At 42.8% G+C, this 26654-nt stretch overlaps 1 protein-coding gene across 1 annotated transcript; it reads right to left on the reverse strand.

Moving 5' to 3' along the window:
* Positions 1-250: 250 nt before the first annotated feature.
* LOC142484848 (uncharacterized) lies at positions 251-25841 on the reverse strand. The gene is made up of 6 exons (XM_075584082.1): positions 24788-25841; positions 24101-24323; positions 23108-23167; positions 22436-22583; positions 16357-16443; positions 251-1575 (listed from the first exon to the last, which is right to left on the reverse strand). The coding sequence occupies exons 2-6, from the start codon at positions 24119-24121 to the stop codon at positions 395-397; spliced, it is 1497 nt and encodes a 498-aa protein (XP_075440197.1). The 5' UTR covers positions 24122-24323; positions 24788-25841; the 3' UTR covers positions 251-394.
* Positions 25842-26654: the final 813 nt, after the last annotated feature.

The raw sequence follows: 26654 nt of genomic DNA on the forward strand, positions 1-26654 counted from the left end.
GTGGGAACATTTCAGGACAAAAGAAATCCATAAACTGTAGTTATAATTCAAGACTCATGCAGTCTGGATCATATATTGATTTGCATATTCATTCAAGTTTTACCACGCACCCCCCCCCCCCTTTCCGGCTCCCTACAGACCGCATATCGCGGTCAATTGCCTGTCAGCGCACCGCCTGTCTGCAGTGCGGGAGCGTTGACTGAGGGAGCGGGGCCATAGCCTTACTGTATGTGGCTTATCTCCAGTGTGTGTTTTCTGATGTACAGTAAGACTAGATTTCAAAGTAAACTGTTTCCTACATTCTTTGCATTCATGAGGCTTCTCTCCTGTGTGTGTTATCTGATGAACAATAAGATTAGATTTGTAAATAAACTGTCTCTCACATTCATTGCATTTATGAGGCTTCTCTCCTGTGCGTTTTCTGATGTACAATAAGATAAGATTTGAGAGTGAAGTATTTCCCACATTCATTGCATTTATGAGGCTTCTCTCCCGTGTGTGTTTTCTGATGTACAATAAGAGCAGATTTGAAAGGAAACTGTTTCCCACATTCATTGCATTTATGAGGCTTCTCTCCGGTGTGCTTTCTCTGATGTTCAACAAGTTTAGATTTGCGAGTGAAGTGTTTTCCACATTCATTGCATTTATGAAGCTTCTCTCCTGTGTGTATTCTCTGATGTTCAAGAAGACTGGATTTGTAAGCAAACGGTTTCCCACATTCATTGCATTTATGAGGCTTCTCTCCTGTGTGCAAACTTTGATGTTCAAGAAGATTAGATTTGAAAGTAAACTGTTTCTCACATTCGTTGCATTTATGAGGCTTCTCGCCTGTGTGCTTTCTCTGATGTTCAACAAGTTTAGATTTGCGAGTGAAGTGTTTCCCACATTCATTGCATTTATGAAGCTTCTCTCCTGTGTGTATTCTCTGATGTTCAAGAAGACTGGATTTGTAAGCAAACGGTTTCCCACATTCATTGCATTTATGAGGCTTCTCTCCTGTGTGTAAACTTTGATGTTCAAGAAGATTAGATTTGAAAGTAAACTGTTTCTCACATTCGTTGCATTTATTAGGCTTCTCTCCTGTGTGTGTTTTCTGATGTACAATAAGAGCAGATTTGAAAGTAAACGGTTTCCCACATTCATTACATTTATGAGGCTTTTCCCCTGTGTGTGTTTTCTGATGCGCAACAAGAGTATATTTGGAAGCAAACTGTTTCCCACATTCATTGCATTTATGAGGCTTCTCCCCTGTGTGCTTTCTCTGATGTTCAACAAGTTTAGATTTGCGAGTGAAGTGTTTTCCACATTCCTTGCATTTATGAAGCTTCTCTCCTGTGTGTATTCTCTGATGTTCAAGAAGACTGGATTTGTAAGTAAACTGTTTCTCACATTCATTGTATTTATGAGGCTTCTCTCCTGTGTGTGTTTTCTGATGTTCAACAAGATTAGATTTGCGAGTGAAGTGTTTCCCACATTCATTGCATTTATGACACTTCCCCTCTGAGGGGAAATTTATATTCTCCATTGTCCTATCTGTTGAACACGCTGCAGTGTGGATCCAGCTCATGGATCCATCTGTTGGAAGGAAAATCACAGTGAGTGTATCATAACAGTATAATCTAACATTTCATTCACTATGTGCATCATTTGACAATGAGGGGTATTGGTTTTTGGTGGTAACACTTTCGAGTTTGGTTATATGTTCTATGCCACATTATGTGTTGCCTGCCATCTCTCTATATGTAATTATTACAAAGACAATTCAGAATATGAAAACAAAACAAATAGAAAAACAAGGCGCATCTCCATGCTGCCATATAATATCACCACCCTGTAAGGTAAAGGTGATGCTCCTAAAGATGGGCCACGCGATTTCACGGGGTCGCGATCCCCATTGGTAGCAATCACATGTTCGGGGATCTCCCCTAGGGTGACAAACAGAATTCTGATCTTGGGATTCTGATCAAGCCATAGAAAACTAGCATTTTAAAGATGATTTACCTGGAATGACACCAGGACCTACAGTATGGCATGCCAGGCCCTGGGCCATAGCAGGTACATTATTAGAGTAATCTGAAGGTTAAAAAAAGGAATGCTAAAGAAATTTTCTAATTTCCTTGAGAACATACCTACACATAAATTTGAATTGTAATCATTTTTCTCTGCACATAAGGGAAATATGGACCCTGAACTGCTTTCTTCACACTTGTTCTATTCACCTGTGCTGGTACCTTCAAGGCTTTCCATCTCCTGGGCTTCCAGGTGACTCTTCACACCCAGCCCCTCTATTTGCTCAGCCCTTGGTACAATTTCATCTTTAACTTCACCTGCTCAAATCATTAAATACCAATTACATATTCTTATTTCATTGACTTTCTCATATTTAATACCTATTCTACTTAATGTGTTTTACACATGGCAGTGGGTACCAAATTGGATAGCTCCTCACCTGTAGCTGCTGTAGGACAGAAAACTCTTCTGTATGTACTAGTACTGTTTATAAGGCCCTCGTCATACACGCAGGACAGTATTTTATCTGTCCTACAGCGTAGCAGTAGGTTTTGTTATTTTGAAATAGGACTCACTGTGCAGTTATATTCAGGAGTCGTCAGCCTCTCCCCCCTGAAGCACCTGCCGGTGTCTGTGTTCTGGAACACAATCAGTGAAAGACAAGGCCAGGGTAGGCCTTAAAGGGCTGGTAATGGCATCCAATGTGAGTGCTGAGGATCGGAAGTGGTCCCCATGTCTATAGGTGGCATGTGTGATGACGTCATTGTCGTGACAGTCACGGAATTCCTTTATTATACTTGTGGTATGAGGAGGCACTTAGAAAGTCAGGAAAATAGTGCAGATTGAGCATGCAAGTACGCAGTCTCCCAAAAGATCACGGTCACAAACAAGTCTAGACAAGAAGACTCTTTTTGAGAGGGGTCAGATGTATTTCAGCAACATTCGGGGGCGAATATTGGGATTTATCCAAACAGGTGGAGTTAGATGAAGATTTGGATTGTAATTTAGACATTGTAGACCCCTTAATTAAGGCAATGAGGTAAATACTGGAGTTACAAGACACAAAAGAATAATGCATGAAGTAAGAAATGATTCATGGGCTCACAAAGGAAGATTAGATATTTTCCCCTGCACAAGGTTATAAAGGGGGTGATGGAGGCTGAGTGGACACAGCCAGACAAGAAATTGCTTGCTCTTAAAAGATTTGCTGGGATGATTTCTATTGAGAAAAATTGGTCAGGTTTTTGGTCATTTTGGTCATGCACAAAAGTTGCATGTCGAGGAGCTGTATCCTTCAAAGACGCTATGGACTGAAAAATGGAGTGTGTCATAGGAAAGTATTTTTCAGTATGCAAACCAACAGTAGCAATAACATCCCTATCCAGAGCCATGCACATCGGAGCAGCTTACATGGAAGAAACACACACGCAGGATACAATGAGAGGATTGATCCTGAGTGCTCTCACAGAAATTAAGTTGACAACAGATCAGCAAGACCCATGGCACTTTCAATGGCAGTGAGAAGGGCACCATTGTGGCTGAGACATTGGGTATATAGAAAATGTCCAAGCACATCAAAAATGTGTGAAAATGAATTATAATTAAATGGTCATACTAGACCTATGTAACGTACGTGCTCACCACAAACCTGGACCGGACCGCGGGGCTGAGGTGAGGATAGATATACACCAACCTTATACTACGAAGCCTGATCCGGGTTGCGAATTCCATGGTCAAACAAAGCTCGGTCAGGACAGGAGAAGGCAGGATAATCCGTGGACAAGCCGGGGTCAGGATAGGAGAAGGCTGGGTAAATGAGATCCATGCTGGGGTTCGGCAACAGGATGCTTGAGCGAAGGTGCTCCAACGTAGAAAGGAACAGGAACAGGGGATCCAGTGCTTCAGCACAAAACAGCACCCCTAGCAGGGTACAGCTGTGAGTAGTGGAAGCCACTGGAAGCAGGAGATTGCAGCAGGTAACAGGAACACCGATGCAGGCCTCTACAAGGAGAATATGCAGCAGGTAACAGGAACACCGATGCAGGCCTCTGCACTGGAAGCAGGGAACAGGTACTGCAGACAGGAGAAGAAACACTGGGGCTTCAGTGTAACCGCGGCAACACGGCGGAGTCTGCCAGTAACTGAGAACAATGACAAGAAGGCCAGGCAGGCCAAACACATGCTGTGGCAAACACAGTTACAAGAGAAAGTCTATGCTCAGCAACTTCCTGGTGGGCGGGGCAGGAGTTAAATAGAACAGACAGCCAATGAGACAGAGCTGCATAGGAGGCAGCAAGAAGCAGGCTGCAGTCTAATTGCAGAAGCAGGTGATTCTTGATTGCAGGTTCAAAGGGGAGTTTCCTAGAAACTGCAAGGTTCTGTAAGGACAAGGTTTCAGCAAAACCCAGGAGCGGATTCCTTACAACCTATACTGCAAAAATTTTCAAGTATATGAAACTACAGATAAGCAGCTGAAGTTTAACATATATTAGTGAGTAAAATACTGCGTATGTGACTGTCACAGTAGCTAGTGATAGGTTTATAAAACACACCAAAATATCTGGGTTGAATTCAATTGAACATGACTTAGATATAATAAATATAGTTTATTCCTTAAAGAAGGTGAATACACAAGATATACAAATAACAGACAAGAATTAGCACTTACTTAAGGGTTGGACAATGAGCAATCAGGATACAGGATTGCTACTTCATTCAGCAATACAGGTTCACGAAAAGACACGAAGACAATGGGTATAGAGCTTACACTCGTTTATATGGAGTTTCAGCCCTCATACCTTAACCTTGGGGCGCCTGAATGTCTAGCAGACTCCTTTGAAGTCAAGCCACCCTTCTGTCTGTAAGTGTGAATTATGACACTTACAGACCACTCAGGCTCTGCATTCCCCGGCCCTATTGTACACAATCAGAGTGGTCAGGCTTTGATCAGAGGGTTTATTGTAGACCACTTGTCTCCCCCCTGAACATTAACATAAAGCAGAGCCAATAACTTTTCCCGGGCTTTTATACCAGCCTGCAAAACAGTATTTCTTTAATACACATACACATATTAAAATAATCCGTTCTGTGAGTCTGAGCGGGCTGAAATTTGCCAGGTCCTCATGCCGGAGGACCATTGCCAAAGTGGCCAAGTTTCTGCCTTCCATGACCCCCAGGACCGGAGATACAAAAAATAAGTTAAAATCCCCTATTAACTTTAATGCAGGATTCTCCGCTAAAGCTAAAAGAAATCTCTGCTCCCATTGAAGTCAATGGGGTCCGCCGCCAGAGGCTTTCAATGGAGCAATGCCACCATTGAAGTCTATAGGAAAACCACAATTTTTACATTTGTCCATACTCCGTCTGGTTGATTGGAGAGGGCTGGAAATGGCCATGCGGTCATGCCGGAACAGTGACTACATGCGACCAAATCCCAACCCTCTGGTACTCACAGAACCGTAGATATGGGCTTATCCTTTTTACACTTTCGAACTTAGCCGCTTTTCCACGCGGCTCTTCCCTCCGCCATTAGAGTCAATGGCGCGACCCTTGGGGCGAGCGCAACCCATTACGGGGGTCGCTCATTCCCTGACCCGGTGGTGTTCGAGTGTGGGGGTTCCTAGGGTCTAGGGGCAAAAATAATTTTATTTCTGGGTGCCCTAGAACCTAAGTTTCCCACGCCAATTGTAGTTGAACTCAGTGTGATAAAAGTGCTCTTTCAGATATTGTATTCGCTTCTGCGGTCTGCGGTTTGGATGGCTGCCCACCCGTTCCTGGAGGTCGGCGTCAAGGAATCCCCATTGAAATTAATGGCTCCATTGACTTACAATGGGGAACCGCCGCTCCTCCTCTCGGGCGCCACCTGCAGGTCTTCTACGGAAACTGGCCCAAATCGCCGGAATCTCCATAGGGTTGTATTGAGCCCCAACGGCGACCTATGGAGAAACTGCAAAATGGAGCCTGTAAAGGTGAGAAAAGGGAACAAAGGGCTATAATCGCTCCTCAATTATTAACACCTTCCCTCCCGCATCCACCCCAGTGTATGTGTTGGTGAAGACATTGGAATGGGAACAAAACATATTTACAGGGGAATACACATTTGGGTACTGAAGCAGGGTAAAAACACATTACTGGACCGCAGTCCAGTTAACCCCTTGCTTCCCAAGTGAGAGCAGGGGGTGGCCAAATGGGGTGTAACCCCTTTAATACCGGGCCAAAACCCCTCTCCCATGACAGTGACAAATAATATCACAGTGCAAATATATATAATAATAAACATCTCTTTACAAGTAGAGTGTCTGTAGCTGTACTACAAAGGCTGAGGTCAAGATAATGCCAGCTAGATCAAGAGAAAAAGAAGAAAGCGCAAGACCCTCATAGTGTAGTATGTAAAAATAGAATTTGTATATGGAAGGTAAAATATGCACGTACAGAATAGAAATACTATATAGGCATGTAGGTATTGTGACAGATATAAGGGTATGGTAGTGGAAAGTGTATATGTTGCCACCCCCCATCGACTGCAGGCGATTTCCACTATTCACCTGTCTGACTCCCATCCTGCACACCTGGACCTATCCCTGGGCTTGCTCAGACAGGCCTTCGCTCCACCCCTTGCTACCCATTGGTCCTCTTGCATTTATAACCACAGTCTGCCCTCTCCTTCCTCGCTCTGCATAGTTCTTCTGTGACTCCTGTTGTGCAGTTGTCTATGCCAAGCTCTGTTCTGTGTTGCAGCTCTTGTTCCTGTCCCTGCCTCTGTTGGATACCTTTGGATTCGATCTCGGCTCTTGTTTGACTACGTGTACCTCGCTACCCCTGGACTCGGCTTTGGCCCTCACTACGCTGCTATCTCCTGCCCCTGACCCATGGCTCTTGGACATTAACCCTCGGACTTCTGGCACCCTGGACGTAGCAAGTATCTCATTAACCCTTTCTCACCAGGCCTGGCAGCGCATCTTACCACACTCCGGGCACGTCCTCACTGCTGTGGGTGCGTGTTATACCCTTACCCACCTCAGTACTGGGGACTGGCCAGGTCTGCGGGCATACAGGCGTTACATTATGCAGAGCCCAACAAATGCAGACCCCCTTGAGGTGGGCCAAGGTGTCACTATGGATCACTGGCAATTTTTAAGCGACCAAGTCACGGCCATGGCGCAAGAGCTTTCTAAACTCTCCCTGCAGGAATCTCCAGATGCACCGTCCCCTCCTGCCCCAGTACCTATGGGAAACTCTGAGCCACGTATTCCACCTCCCAACTTGCATGCCGGAGACCCCCTTACTTGCCGGGGATTCTTGAACCAATGTGACGTCCAGTTCGAGATGTCCCCATCTCGGTTTCCCTCAGGTCGTTCTAAAGTGGCCTATGTCTATGCCCTGCTCATGGGCGACGCTCTCGCTTGGGCTTCTCCCCTCTGGGAACACAGATCTGACATAACACAAGACTACCCCAAATTCCGGCGAGAGTTCCAGCTGGTCTTTGACACACCAGTGCGTAGGGAGACTGCAGCTTCTTCCTTGTTTCATCTCTCCCAGGGTCGCAGGTCGGCTGCAAGATACGCGGTGGAGTTCCGCACCATCGCTGCAGAGACTCAGTGGAATGATGAAGCTCTCGCCGCGGCATACTGGCAGGGTTTGTCCGAATCCCTCAAGGACGATCTCGCAGCTCATGTTCGCCCCTCATCTCTAGAGGATCTCATTGCCCTCAGCATCCGGATGGACCAGCGCATTCAAGAGCGACACCACGAGCGCCAGCGTCCCCGTTTAATGTCGCCCTTGCCTGTTTCTCCTAGGTCTCCTCCCTTGGCTCTTCCTGTGTTGGACGCACCCGAACCGATGCAAATCGGTAGCCAACAGTTTTGGACCGCTGAGAGAACACACCGCCGAAATGAGGGTCTCGGCTACTACTGCAGCTCCCCGGAACACCAACTACGTCACTGTTGCCTGAAACCAGGAAACGAGAACGCCCAGTAAAGGTAGAGGGGCTTTTACTGGGTACCATTTCTCCTTGCCCCTCTTTCACCAAAGAGCAACCGAAGAGAATCCTTCTCCCCATAACTCTTGAGGGTCCCAATGTTCGGGTAGAGGTTGAAGCCTTCATCGACTCCGGGTCTGGTGGTAACTTCTTGGATCACAATAATGCCTGCAATAACCAAGTCCCTTTAGTCAAGAAGAAGTCACCCATCGGCCTTGAGGCTATCGACGGTCGACCGCTCCAACCAGCCTTCATTATTTGGGAATCTGTTCCCCTCACCCTGACCACCACGGATGGTAATACCGAAGTCATCATCTTCGATATTTTCCACTCATCTACTGTCCAGGTCATTTTGGGATTGCCGTGGCTTCAGCTTCACAACCCGCGTGTTGATTGGACAGACGAACTACTGTTCCAGTGGGCTCCTAGCTTGAAGAAGATGGTCACTCCTCCCGTTACCGTGCTCGCGGGTCTCGACACTTCTTCACCTTCTCTCTCTACCCTGCCGGAGGTAAACCATGTCCTTTTGGATGTCTTTAACAAGACTCAGGCTGAAGTCCTACCACCTCATCATTCATATGACTGCCCCATCGAATTAATTCCTGGAACCACACTCCCCAAGTCTAAGTCGTATCCCCTATCCGTGCCCGAGACCGAGGCTATGGCAACCTACATCCAAGAGAATCTTAAGAAAGGGTTTATTCGAAATTCCACCTCCCCCGCCGGGGCAGGTTTCTTCTTCGTGAAAAAGAAGGGTGGCTCTCTAAGACCCTGTATCCACTTTCGTGGGCTAAACAAAATTACAGTTAAAAACCGGTACCCTCTTCCTTTAATTTCGGAATTCTTTGACCAGCTCCAAGGAGCCTCTATATTTTCCAAACTCGACCTGAGAGGAGCTTACAATCTAATCCGAATACGAGAAGGTGACGAATGGAAAACTGCATTTAACACACGTTCGGGCCATTATGAATATCTAGTGATGTCGTTCGGCCTCTGCAATGCCCCAGCCGTCTTCCAAGAATTTATGAATGATATCTTCCGGGACATTTTGGGTATTTTCATCATAGTATACCTAGATGATATCCTCATTTTCTCCAAGAACCTGGAAGAGCACATTTGTCACACCAAAGTGGTTCTCATTCGACTTTGTGCACATAGCCTCAACGCGAAGATGGAGAAATGTCTCTTCCACCAATCATCCACAGCCTTCCTTGGCTATATAATCTCCGATAAAGGTTTCACTATGGATCCTGAGAAATTGAAGGCGGTACTGGATTGGCCGTTGCCGAATTCCCTAAAAGCTGTTCAGCGTTGCCTTGGGTTTTCTAACTCCTATCGAAAATTCATCCGTAATTTCTCCACTATCACTCTACCCATTACTGCTCTTACCAAAAAAGGGGCTGATCCAACAACATGGTCCACTGAGGCCATCAAAGCATTCGAGTTTCTCAAAAGAGCTTTCGTCTCCGCCCCCATCCTCCGGCACCCAGATACATCCCTTCCTTTCACCCTTGAGGTTGACGCTTCAGATGTGGGAGCTGGGGCAGTACTCTCACAAAGATCTTCTCCCCAAGAAAGACTCTATCCTTGTGGATTCTTTTCTAGGAAATTCTCTCCGGCCGAGAGAAATTATGATGCCGGGAACCGTGAACTTTTGGCTATCAAGTTAGCCTTGCAAGAATGGAGACATCTCCTCGAGGGTACCAAAGAGCCAGTAGCTATTCTCACTGATCACAAAAAATTATTGTACATTGAGGGGGCTCGTCGTCTGGGATCTCGTCAAGCACGTTGGGCGCTTTTCTTCTGTCGTTTCAATTACACGATTTCCTATATTCCGGGTACCAAGAATATCAAGGCCGATGCTCTTTCTCGCCAATTTTCTACGAAGGAGGGATCTAACGAATCTTCTGAGACTATTCTTCCCGCAAAGTATATTATTTCTGCCAATACTTTTGATATCCTGGATGAGATCAATAAAGCCCAGGCTCAAATCCCTAGGAGATTTAAGGTGCCAGAAGGACGTCTGTACGCTGCTCCACGTTTTCACCACAAGATCTTAGAGTGGGGGCATTCATCCAAATCTGCTGGTCATCCAGGCTTCAAGAGGACAGTGGATCTTATTAAACGAACCTTTTGGTGGCCTAAAATGAACAAAGACATTTTTGATTTCACCAGAGCTTGTCCAGTCTGTGCTCAGAGCAAGTCCGCCCGACACAAACCTTCCGGTCTTCTCCTGTCTCTTCCTATCCCGGAACGGCCTTGGAAGCATATTTCCATGGACTTTATTGTGAAACTCCCAACTTCTAAGGGGATGAATACGATCCTTGTAGTAGTGGACAGATTTTCCAAGCACACACACTTTATACCCCTCAAGGGTCTCCCCAATTCAGCTACCTTGGCTGACAGTTTTTCTAAAGAAATTTTCAGGCTACAGGGCGTGCCACTCTCCATTGTCTCGGAGAGGGGTACTCAATTCATCTATAAGTTTTGGCGAGCTCTCTCTCAGAGACTTGGCATTTCCCTCCTTTTCTCCTCGGGTTACCACCCGCAGATCAACGGTCAGACGGAGAGAATGAATCAGACCTTGGAGCAGTATCTCAGATGCTTTGTGTCAGAATCTCAAGACAACTGGGTAGACCTATTACACTGGGCGGAGTTCGCTATTAATTCGCTGAAGAATGAGTCCACGCAAGAGTCGCCTTTCTTCATTAATTATGGGTTTCACCCCAGCAGTCTTCTACTCTCCCCTCTGGTGTACCTGCAGCAGATACTCAGGTGTCTAATTTACAAACCTCGTGGAAGAAGATTCAAAAAGCCTTGCAAGGAGACGTCCAAAAACAAAAAACTCAAGCAGATCGGCGACGTCAAGTGGGCCCGGAATACACACCTGGAGACAGAGTTTGGCTTTCTTCAAAAAATATCAAGCTTAAAACTCCTTCCCAGAAGCTGGCTCCCAGATTCTTGAGTGCATTCAAGGTCCTTGAACGGATCAATCCTGTAGCGTACCGACTCTCGCTACCTCCCACCATGAGGATACCCTCTGTGTTCCATGTGTCCCTCCTGAAACCCTTCGTCAAAATGTACATTTTCCGGACCGTCCTCGGAGACTCAATCCGTTGTAATTCAAGGGCAACAGGAATTTGAGGTCCATTCCATTCTCGATTCACGTTTTTCCAGGGGCAGACTTCAGTTCCTCATTCATTGGAAGGGATATGGCCCGGAGGAACGCTCCTGGGTACCTTGTCATCATATTCATGCTCCAGCTCTTCTTAAACAATTTAGTCGGATATTTCCTCACAAACCTTGAGAGGATCGTCCAGAGTCCGATCCTCAAGGGGGGGGGGGGTACTGTAGGGGATCGGGGGACACGCGTCTCTCAGCGGGTCCCCTTCACCTCGGCTCCCAGTGTGCCTGCTAGCTCTGGTTCCACTCCCCGTCGGCTCCTTACCTCTTCTGCTCGGGCGCCATGCCACTCCTCCGCGCCACATCCTTCCACACGTGGCCAGGGCGCGTGCACAGCAATCTTACGGAGTGCTCGCGTACCCGATCCTCTTGGCTGCCCGCCGCTGGCTCCGCCCCCCATCGGCTGCAGGCGATTTCCACTATTCCAATCCTCCCATCTCCCATCCTGCACACCTGGACCTATCCCTGGGCTTGCTCAGACAGGCCTCAGCTCCACCCCTTGCTACCATTGGTCCTCTTGCATTTATAACCCTTCTCTGCCCTCTCCTTCCTCGCTCTGCATAGTTCTTCTGTGAATCCTGTTGTGCAGTTGTCTATGCCAAGCTCTGTTCTGTGTTGCAGCTCTTGTTCCTATCCCTGCCTATGTTGGATACCTCTGGATTTGATCTCGGCTCTTGTTTGACTACGTGTACCTCGCTACCCCTGGACTCGGCTTTGGACCTCACTATGCTGCTATCTCCTGCCCCTGACCCACGGCTCGTGGACATTAACCCTCGGACTTCTGGCACCCCGGACGCAAGTATCTCGTTTCGCCCTTTCTAACAAGGCCCGGCAGCGCATTTTGCCACACCTGTCACTGCTGTGGGTGTGTGTTATGCCCTTACCCGCCTCAGTACTGAGGACTGGCCTGGTCTGCTGGCATACAGGCGTTACAGTGACGTATACCGTGTCACAAACTCCAATCAATCACAGCATCCCTGAAGAAGTGACTGTAGAGGGAGTAAGGGGGTGGCCCGGTATTAAAGGGGTTGCACCCCATATGGCCATCCCCTGACCTCACCAGAGAGACAAGGGGTTAACTGGACTGCGGTCCAGGGATGAGGTTTGCACCTTGTTATACCTTGAAAATGTATGTTCCCCTGTTCCCATGTTTCACCTTTAATGTTGTTTCCCAAGGCAGGGATAAAATCCTGCAGAGATTCCTTTGCAGACGCCATCTGCTAGGCTAATGGGTCATGAAGGACAGCCAGCTGAGTAGCCAAAGCACGGTGATCAAAAAGTTAACTGCCCTGATTGTTTACCCAATGTCTAGAGATTAAGTATTAATCAACAAACTCTGCCAGTCTAATTGTTACCCAAGGGCCGGAGAATCATTAAACTGGAGTGGTTTGTACGTGTTATGTCTACACCTACAGACAATGCAGATACATCATTTAGTAAAATGGATCGTTGCCCCCGATTTAATTATGGGGCTACCCATAGAGTCCCAGTACACATGAGCTAATTAGCTGGAGGGCATGGGTTAGTCTGTGTCTCCACGTTAGGGATTGGATACAGATAATTAAGAATAGGGTTGCACAGGTATATAAACTGTGCCAACCCTACAGTTTTGAGTTGTGCTTCTGATTCCACCTGGAATGTCACTGGATTGTGGAGAATTGCTAGCTGATACTTCTCCATGCCCCAACCCTGAGTAAGTGTTACCTTCTTGTCTGTTAATTGTACTATATTGCTGTGTTCATCTTATTTAAGGAATACATTATATTTTATTATATCTAACCTCGTTCAGTTCAACCTACATATTTGGTGTTCATTATATCTTGTCATAAGCTACCGTGACAGTGACCTTGCGTCATGAAACGCGTTGGAGTTTTAATTTTATCCAATATGTTTATATATATTTCTGGTCAGAAAAGTACAGGGAGAATTCAGAGCAGTACTGGATCTCAGGAGGTTCAATACTTTCCTCCAACTAAGAAAATTCAAGATAGTATGATTAAACACAATTATTCAAGAAATCAAGCCAAAGAACTGGTTGGTTTCAATAGCCCTGAAGGATGCATATCTGCACATACCCATCAGAGATTCTTCATAATTCCAGTAAGGGGGAAGCATTATATATACACTGCCATCCCTTTTGGATTAGCACCTTTACCAAGGTAGTAGTTCCATTGGTGGTTGAGTTGAGAAAGAGGGCTATCCAGATATATCAATGACTGGATGAACAGGAAGAATTATTGTTAACATCTCAAGACAAAAGGTGTTACTGTCAAACACACACACACAGTAATCACAATCCTGGAATATCATGGGTGATGGGCAAGATTCCATATGAAACCACTGCAGAAAACATTCTTAGATCAATGGAACACAGCTCCAAAATATCTAGAACAAAATATTTACATATATCCCAGAACAGGACTGGATCTAAGATGGTGGGAAATCCCACAAAATCTACATAATACATGATCCCTCCAGGAAGGTGATTGAATAACAATAACCAACAATCAGTTCTGGATGGGGAGTGCAGATGGGAAGACGGTTGGCACAAGGAAGTTGGCCAAGGTCCTACAAAGAGCTTCCAGCAAACATGCTAAAAATGCGCGCAGTGAAGAACATGATCAAAAAATGTCACGCTTGTATTAAAGACAATAATATAAGAGTAGAATCTGACAATATTGCCATGGTAATATACATTGCAAAAGAAGCAGGAACCAGAAGCGGGAGACTCACATCATGTCTTAGGAAGACCACACGAACAACATCACCGCGGTTCATATTCCCAGATGCAAAAGAAAATGCTGCAGCTGACTTTTTGAGCCGAACAAGAATCCGTCCAGATGAATGGGAATTAGATGTTGGGCTATTTTACCAGCTGATGTATCCCCAGGGTCAGCCCCAGAGAAGGCTCCATGAGGTCTATCACAAAAACAAAAAAGTTGACTGCTTCTGCTCAAGGTTTTCATATGATCACTCGAATAAGACAAGAAGAACATGGTTTGCCCATCTGGTGAAAATGGCAATAGATCCCACATGGCATCTCCCAGTCTTTCAGGGGACATGGAGATTAGGTGGCACATACTGAAAAAGAAGGGATGTTCAGATAAGGCAATTGCATCTCTAATGCCAGCCAGGAACACCTCAATTTCATTAATATACCGTTGACTTCAAGACTGGTGTCAGAAAAAAAATTAAGATTTTTCTGATTTCTCCTTTTATTCATTGATAGAATTTTTGCAAGATGGTTTTGACAAGGGTTTCAGTCTGAGTTACTTAAAAGGACAGGTTTCAGCATTATCTGCACTACTAGAGAGGAATTTAGCATCAGACACCTTCCCGACTTGCTTTTTTCCTCCATTTTCCAAGATACACCCTTTCCTCTGTTGTTCTACTGCTAAAACTCTAACGCAGGCCCTTATCCTCTCCCATCTCGTTTATTGTAACCTTCTACTGTCCAGCCTTCCCGGCTCTCACCTGTCTCCCCTACAATCTGAAGGGGAGGAACTAGCAAATTTAGTACCTAGTGCAATGATTGGAGACCCAGAAAAGAAAATAACGGTAAACTATACATACATATATACACATATATTCCCTATAGGGAACCATGTTAAAAATGGGGTTTGAAGCAAAAAGTGGCACTGTGTGCTCATTTGCATGTCATTTCCCAGAATCCCTTGCTGCAGTGGAAGTGCTGTGTGCTGGGTGATAATGGGGAAAGGCGGGGTTGCAGACCTGCCTAAGACATGCAGATGAGCATACAGTTGTATTTACATTTATATATATATGTATATATATAAAAACTACATATATATATATATATATATATATATATATCCATATACATATATATGGATATATATATATGTATATATATACATATATATATATATATAGAAACACAGAAAAAACAGGCGCACTCATAGCGTAAAAAGGTATAACAATATTTATGGAGTAAAGGATTTAAAATGCACACTCACAAACATAGCTTAATAAAAAGCGAGGGACACGAGGGACGCCACCTTCCTCTCAATCCGGCGTCACACAGTGAGTTCTCAGCTCCAGGTATCGCGAGAACTCAGTGACGTCAGTGGATATAGCCGGTACAAGTTCACATACGTGTATTCAGTGGACGGCTGAGATAAATGTTTCCAAAGAAACAACAAATGCTATAGGTGGCTTGTGAGTGAATAATTATTAAAAATGGAACAATACACCTCCACCAAACACTCTCTACGCGTTTCGTTTCCAAAGAGACTTCATCAGGAGTGAACAGTACAGGTGAGGAACATAGTATTTATAGTTAGATGAACCAATCAGAACATAGAAGACTACTACTCTCATCAGGAGAGTTCTCGCGATACCTGGAGCTGAGAACTCACTGTGTGACGCCAGATTGAGAGGAAGGCGGCGTCCCTCGTGTTCTCCGGGCTGCGGAGGCGTCCATAGAGGCTGCTGCAGTGAATCTACACCAGACACTGAAGTCATCTGGTACCGGGTTCCTGTGTCGGGCTGGCTGAGTTATACTCAAAATTGCTTTTTATTAAGCTATGTTTGTGAGTGTGCATTTTAAATCCTTTACTCCATAAATATTGTTATACCTTTTTACGCTATGAGTGCGCCTGTTTTTTCTGTGTTTCTATAGATATCTTCAAGGAAGTGGTGTTCCCTTCATTCGGGCTGCAGATACTCTTTTGGATAGCAATTGGAGCATTTTTTAGGATTTGTATACATTTTTTTTATAAATATTTTTCTGGACTTTACATCTGATAATTTTATTTTTATTTTTTATATATTTTTGTATTGTGCATGTATACTATCTTTCCCCATTTTTGTACAGTATAGGTTTTTTTCTTCCTGTTGATGTGGCTATTCATATAATGGTTTAGGTTGGCGCCGTTTTTTCTTTCTGTTGTGCCATATATATATATACATACACAGAAAAGAAAATAACGGTAAAATAAATATATATATATACACACATTTACTCATTTTTTCCCTAAAACATTTTTTTATCAAATGAACTTGCTAGAAATTAACATTGGAAAATAAATACACCTACCAACTATTTTAAAGGGTTTTAAACAGTCAAAAATATTCACATTAACTTAACATTTAAGAACTCGAGGAGACTATTTATTAATTCTGACCCATGTTCCATGGAGATTATTATCCTGTATGTTACTCACCTGCACTGGTGTCTGGGTGGAGTTTCCCCTGTTGAATGTCCTGTTCCCCTCTCTCATCCTCTCCCTGCTCTTTAATTGATACAATATCTAGATTTTCATAGTGGAGGCCTGTTAGTTCCAATAGAGGATTAAACAGATGTGTATACATTTACACCATACATTATAGCAGTTTAAAGATATTGTAAAAATGTATATTCATTCTTAAGAATCTTTTACGATTTGTCCCATCTCAAAATTAATTGACCCTATCTTCATAGGATTCACATATAAATTAGGATAGAAAAACATTTTAATTAAGAGTTTTTAACCCACAAGGGTTACGTCGCCATTTTAATACACTTGGGACGGTGTTCTGCTAACACAGAAGAGAGAGAGACTGCAATCTTGTGTCTCTGCTGATAATATTTTTTACATAATTGGCATCAACCCCGAGTGGGATATTTTGGTTCAAGTCCATAACAAACAAAACATAATTCTATACAAGTATATAACTCAGCATCTCCCAGGTACAAGTGTTCTAATACTCGTGACTGCACCTGCATTAATATTGAAATAAGTATATATGATAAAAATATATTATGTTGGTGAATGTATGTAAAACATCTATAAAAACTCTAAGAAAACACAGCTAAATAAAACAACAATTGATAGCTCTTAAGCAATAAATCAGCTGGTGTAGCAACTCAATATCCATCCTCAGCTGGAGGGTAAGCAAATAAGTCCAAAAAAGTTCATAAGAGCTCATAGCTTCCAGTTAGATTTAGTAGTAGTATTGCAACCCTGTGGCTTCCCTGATGAAGCCGAGTACCCCGGTGAAATGCGTAGGATGGAGATAGCCGAGTAAACAGAGGACATTACCCAGCCCCCATTGACATTCCTGCACGAGAAGGACTGAGTGCGCATATGCAACCACACACCGTCGGAGCATCTCGACAAGTAGGTTAGAGGGTGGAATCCAAACTACACTATAGGGAAGCTGTGTCTGCAGCCCGAACGAACCCTAGAGTATTTGTGCAGGAGAGTGATTGAGGGGAGAGCTAAAGGAGAGACTCCTCAAATGCTAAATGCTTAAAAGAACTTCCCAAATGTGAGTGCAACCATTGGATGTTAGTTAATACACTGATTAACTTTTAGAAACAAATAGCACTATTGTTTCTTTTTTGTTCTCGTCCCTTTTTTATTTTCATCTCTACCATTTTTGTTACATGTGGGTTTGTCTGTATGTCACTTCTATTGAATCTAGCAGGACGCTATGAACTTTTTTTAAACATAGTTCTACCTGAACTCCTGTTTAATGGGATTCCCAAAGATTTGAGGGACTTGTAATTCTCCACCATTGCGTCCTTGTAAAGCCCTTTGTGTCCTTCTATATAGTCCCACTCCTCCATAGAGAAATAGACAGCAACATCCTCACACCTTATAGGTACCTGAGACAGAGAGAATCCCATTCTGCGTTCACGTAGAGCAATTTATTCTGTAATACCAATTACTTATAAAGAGACAGTAAAACAAGAACATGCAGAGAAACACAGAGAGAAGATAGAATAATACACACAGGTCCAGACAGAGCGTGGTCAGTAAAGGATAACTACTGTACTGGCTCTAATTTGGTATGTTCCAAGACCCCTGGCTGTTGGTTTCTCCATCACATATTTCCTTATTGAACAGGTAAGTATACTGTCTCTTTCAGCCAGCAGTCACCTCACCTATCTCCTCTGGTAAAGTTAATATAATAGACCTCTCCCTTATATTTGTTACCTGCCCAGTCTCCGCCCTTTTTTCTTACTGTTGTTCTACAATAGAGATTACAGAAGAAAATAAGGACTCTGTGTGCATCAACAGGGAGTGAGTTAAGCTGCCTGTCTCTACTCACTTGCCACAGTGAGCTTGGGACAGAACAGTCATGAATCTGGTATAATGTAACATTCACCAGCAGTGCTCACCTCTCCAGTTAGCAGGTGGATGCTGCTGTGGGGGGAATTCTTCTTCACAGTTATGTATTCCTACAGAATGAAAGAGAGCTATGTATGAGATGAGAGATGAGGAGAGGGGATATGAGACAGGATGAGAGGAAATTAATTATTTTAAAAATCCATATAAAATTTGGCACATTTTGCCTTTTTTTTAAATGTTGTATTATGCAAGTTTTTTTGACGTATTTGTATTCACATTTATATTGTATATCGATACCGATTTAATAAAGTTTTTTCTCATGTAGATTTGGATTAAATCAGGCAGGGTGGGCCACACTAATATCATAGATGAAAAGGGGGCTCGCACTTCAAAAGTTTGCTCACCAATTACGGGAGACCAGGTTAATCAACACCTTTTTATACCGGGATCATTGATTGAGCAAAGCAAGGAGGTAAAATAAATTGTCATGTATTTCAGGAAAAGACATATACACAATGTAACACAATTTACAGGGTTAACACACTTACTGGGAACGGGGCTAATGAATAAAATAGTCCTTTAAACGAAATTCACAAAAATGACCTCTGTAGGAGCCATTTCCAATAACCGGGAGGTACTCACATACTCCTGGAACTGATTTCGGCATGCAATGCCAGCGGCGACCGCTACGTTCTCAAAAAGTGGGACTTGAAACATTTTCTCACTCAAAATCTTTGAAGCCGGCTCGCGTCTATTCAGCACAGAGCATCATTGAATTTGCCGCTGTTGGTTTGGCGCTTGGAATCTGCCCCTCTGATTGGCTGGAAGGCTCCTTATGGGTTTCAGTGTCCCATTCACAAACCTCTACAGCCTATCAGAGCGTGGGAATTTCCCTGCCAGCCAATCACCAATTTGCCGGTATTGTAAAGCTGGGTGGGCAACTTTTTTTAGTCTGCAAAGGGGCATGTGCCAACCACTTTTACTTTTTAAAATTGTTTTACAATATATTATTTAGCCACATCTCACATTTTACCCACCATCAGAGCCATCACCACCATACAAAATTTGCACAATTTAGTGGTTATTATAGGTCATCTGTGCTGGCTAGGATATTTGGTGTTTTGTTGTGATTCTGAGGAACCACGATTCAGGTAATCACCTTAGCAGGCGCTGTTTATTCATTTATATCTATATAACGCGGTTTTAGCAGTGCACACACTCTCACTGCACACACTCTCACTGCACACACTCTCACTGCACTGCACACTGCACACACTCTCACTGCAATGCACACTGCACTGCACACTGCACACACTCACTGCACACACTCGCAGCACTCACTGCACACTGCTCGCGCACTCTCGCTGCACGCGCACTCTCGCTGCAGTCGCACTCTCGCTGCACGCACACTCGCTGCATGCACACTCGCTGCACACACACTCGCTGCACACACACTCGCTGCACACACGAACTGCACTGCACACTGCTCACAGCACACAGCACACTCACAGCACACAGAACTCACAGCACACAGCACTCACAGCACACAGCACTCACAGCACACTCTCACAGCACACTCTCACAGCACACTCTCACAGCACACTTCACTGCACACTTCACTGCACACTTCACTGCACAGCACACCACCCACTCCCTACCTTTGGTGTCGGCTGCTGAGATCGGAGCAGAGCTGGCATCAGGAGGAGGGGTGTCGGGAGGAGGGGGGAAGTCGGGAGGAGGGGTGGTGTGGATGCCGGTAAGGGGGGTGAGTGAGGAGCAGGCTGGGACTCGGAGGGCCGCATGGGCTAGGCCCAAAACTGTTTATGCCGTGGAGGGCGTGCACGGAGGGCCGGTAGGTGTGGGGATCTCAGGGGGTGGGGGAGGAAGTGGATGCCGGTGGTGGGTGTGGGAGGTAAGGAGCAGGTTGCGGCTGGACTCGGAGGGCCGCTGCTGGGGGACGTGTAGGGCTTCCGGCCACCTTTTCCTTCCTCCCGATCGGGCGCGTTGCATAAGGTATACTTAGTTTTTCACACATGGCTTCTCCATTTTGGCTTTATTTTTGTTAAATAAATCATGACACGGTGTAATATGTCATGTGTTGTTGTACATCTGAGGTTGTATTTACCTAATGTTAAGACCTGTTATGGAACAGATGATTGTTATTATGTCCTGATATGTAAAACCATAGAATTCAAAGAGGGTGTACTTTCTTTTTCACACAACTGTATATGTGAATCCTATGAAGATAGGGTCTATTAATTTTGAGATGGGACAAATCCATAAAAGATTCTTAAGAAAGAATATACATTTTTACAATTTCTTTAAACTGCTACAATGTATGGTGTAAATGTATACACATCTGTGTAATCCTCTATTGGAACTGACAGGCCTCCACTATGAACATCTAGATATTGTATCAATTAAAGAGCAGGGAGAGGAAGAGAGAGGGGAACAGGACATTCAACCGGGGCAAATCCACCCAGACACCAGTGCAGGTGAGTAACATACAGGATAATTATCTCCATGGAACATGGGTCAGAATTAGTAAATAATCTCCCTGAGTTCTTAAATGTTTAGTTCATGTGAATATGTTTGACTGTTTAAAACCCTTTAAAATGGTTAGTATTTATATTCCAATGTTAATTTCTAGTAAGGCCATTCATTTTAATAAAAAATGTTTTAGGGAATAAAAGAGAAAATGTATTCAGTTTACCGTTATTTTCTTTTCTGGGTCTCCACTCACTGCAGTGGGTACTAAATGGGATAGATAAAGGAACAGACGATTGTTATTATGTCCTGATATGCAAAACCATAGAATTTAAAATGGGCGTACTTTCTTTTTCACACCACTGTAAATTAAGATAGAAAAACATTGTAATTGAGCGTTTTTAACCCACAAGGTTTAAATCGCCATTTTAATACACTTGGGACGGTGTTCTGCTATCACAGCAGAGAGAGACTACAAACTTGTGTCTCTGCTGATTATATATTTTACGTAATTGGCATCAACCTTGAGGGGAATATTTTGGTTCAAGTTCATAACAAACAAACATATAACTATTATATATATATATATATATATATATATATATATATATATATATATATATACTAAATAAACATATAAATAAATAACTATTCAACTAAATATTACATTACAGATGCAGCCACGAGTATTAGAACTCTTGCCTTGGAGATTCTGGGGCAGTCTCACAGTAAATGCCTCAACATTTCTGTGAGATTCTTAATGGCCCATAGCATTAACACCCCAGGGATCCCTGCATTCCCATTAAGTTTGAATGGGAATGCAGGGACCCCCGGTGTGTTAATCCTATGGCCCATTAAGAATCTCACAGAAATGTTGAGGCATTTACTGTGAGACTGACCCAGAATTTCCCAGGTACAAGTGTTCTAATACTCGTGGCTACATCTGTATTAACAAGTGCATTAATATTGAAAAAAAGTATATATGATATAAATATACTATGCTGGTGAATGTATGTAAAACATCTATAAAAACTTTAAGACAATACAGCTAAATAAAACAACAATTGATAGCTTTAAAGGAATAAATCAGCTGGTGTAGAAACTCAATATCCATCCTCAGCTGGAGGGTAAGCAAATAAGTACAAAAAAGTTCATAAGAGATCATAGCTTCCAGTAGATTTAGTAGTAGTAGTAGTGCAATCCTGTGGCTTCCCTGATGAAGCAGAGTACCCCGGCGAAATGCGTAGGATGGAGATAGCAGAGTAAACGGAGGACATTACCCAGCCCCCATTGACGTTCCTGCACGAGAAGGACTAAGTGCGCATGTGCAACCACACGCCGACGGAGCATCTCGGTAGGTAGGTTTGAAGGTGGAATCCAAACTACACTATAGGGAAGCTGTGTCTGCAGCCTCAGCGACCCTAGAGGATTTGTGCAGGAGAGTGATCGAGGGGGGAGCTAAAGGAGAGACTCCTCAAATGCTAAATGCTTAAAAGAACTTCCCAAATGTGAGTGCAACTATTGGATGTTAGTTAATACACTGATTAACTTTTGGAAACAAATAGCACTATCGTTTCTTTTTTGTTCTCGTCCCTTTTTTATTTTCATCTCTACCATTTCTGTTACACGTGAGTTTGTCTGTATGTCACTTCTATTGAATCTAGCAGGAAGCTATGAACTTTTTAAAACATAGTTCTACCTGAACTCCTGTTAAATGGGATTCCCAAAGATTTGAGGGACTTGTAATTCTCCACCATTACGTCCTTGTAAAGCCCCTTGTGTCCTTCTATATAGTCCCACTCCTCCATAGAGAAATAGACAGCAACATCCTCACACCTTATAGGTACCTGAGACAGAGAGAATCCCATTCAGCGTTCACGTAGAGCAATTTATTCTGTAATTACTTATAAAGAGACAGTAAAACAAGAACATGCAGAGAATCAGAGAGAAGATAGAATAATACACACAGGTCCAGACAGAGCGTGGTCAATAAAGGGTAACTGCTGCACTGGCTCTAATTTGGTATGTTCCAAGACCCCTGGCTGTTGGTTTCTCCATGTCATATTTCCTTATTGAACAGGCAAGCATACTGCCTCTTTCAGCCAGCAGCCGTCTTGAGAAGTCACCTCACCTATCTCCTCTGGTTAAGTTAATATAATAGACCTCTCCCTTATATTTGTTACCTGCCAGGTCTCCACCCATTTTTCTTACTGTTGTTGTTCTACAATAGAGATTACAGAAGAAAATAAGGACTCTGTGTGCATCAAAAGGGAGTGAGTTAAGCTGCCTGTCTCTACTCACTTGCCACAGTGAGCTTGGGACAGAACAGTCATGAATCTGGTATAATGTAACATTCACCAGCAGTGCTCACCTCTCCAGTTAGCAGGTGGATGCTGCTGTGGGGGGAATTCTTCCTCACAATTATATATTCCTACAGAATGAAAGAGAGTTGTTTATGAGATGAGAAATGAGGAGAGGGGATATGAGATGAGAGGAAATTAATTATTTTAAAAATCCATATAAAATTTGGCATTTTGCCTTTTTTTTAAATGTATTATGCAAGTTTTTTTTACGTATTTGAATTCACATTTATATTGTATATCGACACCAATTTAATAAAGTTTTTTCTCAAGTGGATTTAGATTAAATCAGGCAGGGTGGGCCACACTAAGATCATAGATGAAAAGGGGGCTCGCACTTCAAAAGTTTGCTCACCAATCACGGGAGACCAGGTTAATCAACACCTTTTTATACCGGGATCATTGATTGAGCAAAGCAAGGAAGTAAAATAAATTGTCATGTATTTCAGGAAAATACATACACACAATGTGTTAGGACTAGTATGTCAGGCCAGAATCTGCATTTGTGTTTAGCTTCCATTTTGTCTGATCATAACTAGTTAAGATTCTGCAGTCAGCCTTTTGCTGAAATATAATTCCTAAATGCACTCAGTTTTTGCCAAATTGCATTTCCTTTCTTCCTGCTCAGGATATTGCTAAGATACTTTTTGTATGAACAGTCTCATGCTGTTCTAGTTACAATATAATAGAATGGTTCTCTGCAAGAAGCAAAATAGTATAATTAATTGCTAAAGATTCAAGGTCTCTTTTGATAACAGACAATGAATAAGCTATGTATTCAGACATTGCTTGTATTGGGAAAGACACGTCTCAAAAAAATCATGCCACTAATATGTCCTGCCCCTAAATCACGCCTCTAATCAAAGCTACGCCCAAGACACGCCTATGTTATGCCTATGTTACGCCTATGTTACGTCTATGTTACGCCTCTACCCAATATCTTCTTTTTTCTGTATAAAAGTCATTACCCTATGAGTAATAAATTGAGACAAAGGATTTGAAACCTGGCTTGCGTTACGTTTCATTTCGTTCGTCTACCAGGCCTGAAAGTTCATCAAAGATCGACGATAACAGTGGTAGGGCGTGAAAGCTTCCCGGGGAAGTCTGCTGCAAACGGTGCAGATGGTGTATCCAGTCACAAGGCTTCAGTTTTCTTGGCAGAGAATAGGTTCCTTTTGGTTCTGAAGCCTAGGCGAGGAAATTAAGGTTTTCCTTCAGTTTTGGCGTCTAGAAGTGGGGAAATTCACAAAGGTGGTGAGTATATATGTAAATTTTTATATATGATGCTTCACCCCCTCTGGGAGTTTAAAAACACCTAAATTGTGACTGAAGAATTGGGTTAGAGGCCCTTTTAAACAAAATTTTTGGTTAGAGGCCAGTACATTTTGTGCATGACTGGACTGTTGTTTCTGATCTAGCTGAACGACCATTGTATATTGTGTAAGTATAAATATTGCAATTATTTGTCATAATTAAGCAGTTTATCTATAAGCTACTAATGGTTTATGCTGGTCTCAGAAATCAATCAGGAATAATAGCTCAGAATAATGGTGTCTGTTTTAATTGTGGTGGTTTTGGTCATTGGCAGAGAGTGTGCCACTATCAGTCAGAAGCAGGGAAGTGCTGCTTTGCCCGTGGGGGCTCAGAGTGAAAGTCTCTGTAAAAAAAAAAAAAAAAAAAAACACCGTTACCTTATGTACTGTAAAAGAGTTTGTTTGTAACCCTGATGAATTTTTCCCGAATGATTTCTTGTGTGAAAGTCATGCTGATTATCATCTGTACAAAAAATATGAATATTAGTTGCTCATGATGAAATCTAAATTTTAAAAGGTTTTTAAAAAGGTGCATACCGAATATAGAGAGAAATACCTCACAACAAAAGGGGAGTATATTCAGCTCTGTCCCTGGTTATAGTTTGAAAGGTTTATTCGTCCTGGCCAGGCGGATACTTTTTAAACCGGACACATTTCTTTTCGTTTGTGGTATTTCTATCTTAATAAAAGGAGGGGCACAGCCTCTCCCTTACAGTTAAAGAATGCAAAGCATTCAAATTAAAATTAACTAGCTCTGTGCATAAGCAGTTTATTTATGATAACAAGGTAATGTAGAACTGTCTTCTTATCCGCAAAGCAGTAAGATAACACATTTCAATTTTATTTCTACAGGATTAAGATATGTCTGGGGATGTTTTTGTTTAAAATGCTGGTAAGAGATTACAAACACTGTTTGAATTAATATATTGTATTATATATGTATATAACGCCATTAATGTACATAGCGCTTCAAAAGGAGGGTGTCCGTGGTGGCAGGTGCTGCGGGGAGGTTGAGTGGTGTGAGCGGAGTGTGATGATATCTGTCTTTAGCAGCATGGAGGTCATCAGTTATTTTAGCGAGAATTGTCTCCGTTAAATAAGCAGTGTAGAAGCCATACAAGACAGGTAGGGTAAAGCTTGCTGTTTTTTTAGTCATGGTATAACTGTTGCATGTTTGAAGATATTTTGTTTAATTTAAGAGAGGGCATAGTTAAAACGGGATAGCATAGAATTGTATTGATGGAAGTTTGCAGGAATATGAGATTTCTTTCAGAAGGCAATCAGGGGAATGAGTGCTCTTGTTGGCATAGATTTGGTGTTTATAAGTAATTTGAAATATTCCCGTTATTTAATTTTTGAAAGACCATACAAAATGCAGTTAATATGAATTAGACAGCGAAACCCGTTATCTGCACTTTGAGGTTTCTGGCTGTTTTCCCAGAAAAAAAAAAAGCGCTTTGAAAATTATTATTTTTTTCTCTTTAAAGTCAGAGTGTCTTTAAAAGTTAATGTTGGCTGTGTGCTCAGCACTTTGCAAAGAGTTCAAAATTATTTGTCTATTTTAAAAGGAAATGTTTTGTTCAGGATTTCAGGATTTTTCTTATATTGTAAATGCCACAGTTGTTAAAAGACCTACTGCAGGCTTTTTCTTTTAACACAAACAGTAAATATTTTTATAGTCACTACACATACAAATCTATTTACCAGTTTAATTTTGCTATATATCAAGCAACCTGTTTTCATAACTATTTTTGTATTTTTGTTCACATATATAGATAATATATGAACAAAAGAGGGGAGATACATACATAGGTTATTGAAGGTCTTTCTGAAATCCCTATAGAGGATCCAGAACTTGATATGTTTAAATAATACACAATGCACAGCAGGTTCAGAATTTATTATAGCAATGTTAACTCCAAGGGCTCTTGCAGTAATAAAAGTTGCTGCCATACTAACAGGGCTGACAGGCCCCTGGTAAAAAATAATAATACCTTTTCAGATGTCACAGCAAAGCAGGTAGCAAGCCATCCGTATGTTGAGGCATATATCATATCTGCCAAATTTATAATTTTGTAACCATTTATTCGTTTTTGGGTATGTCCTGGACATAGAGTTAAAGGACAGGGGATATATGATTGCATAAGTTAACAGGGTATATCTTATACTATATTAGTGAAAGCACTGTATGTTTGCCTGCCTGGATGTCCGGTGTCCCTAGCGGCAATCTCATTGGTCCCTTGGG

This window comes from Ascaphus truei, unplaced genomic scaffold (genome assembly GCF_040206685.1).
Source record: "Ascaphus truei isolate aAscTru1 unplaced genomic scaffold, aAscTru1.hap1 HAP1_SCAFFOLD_437, whole genome shotgun sequence".
Classification (NCBI taxonomy): Eukaryota; Metazoa; Chordata; class Amphibia; order Anura; family Ascaphidae; genus Ascaphus; species Ascaphus truei.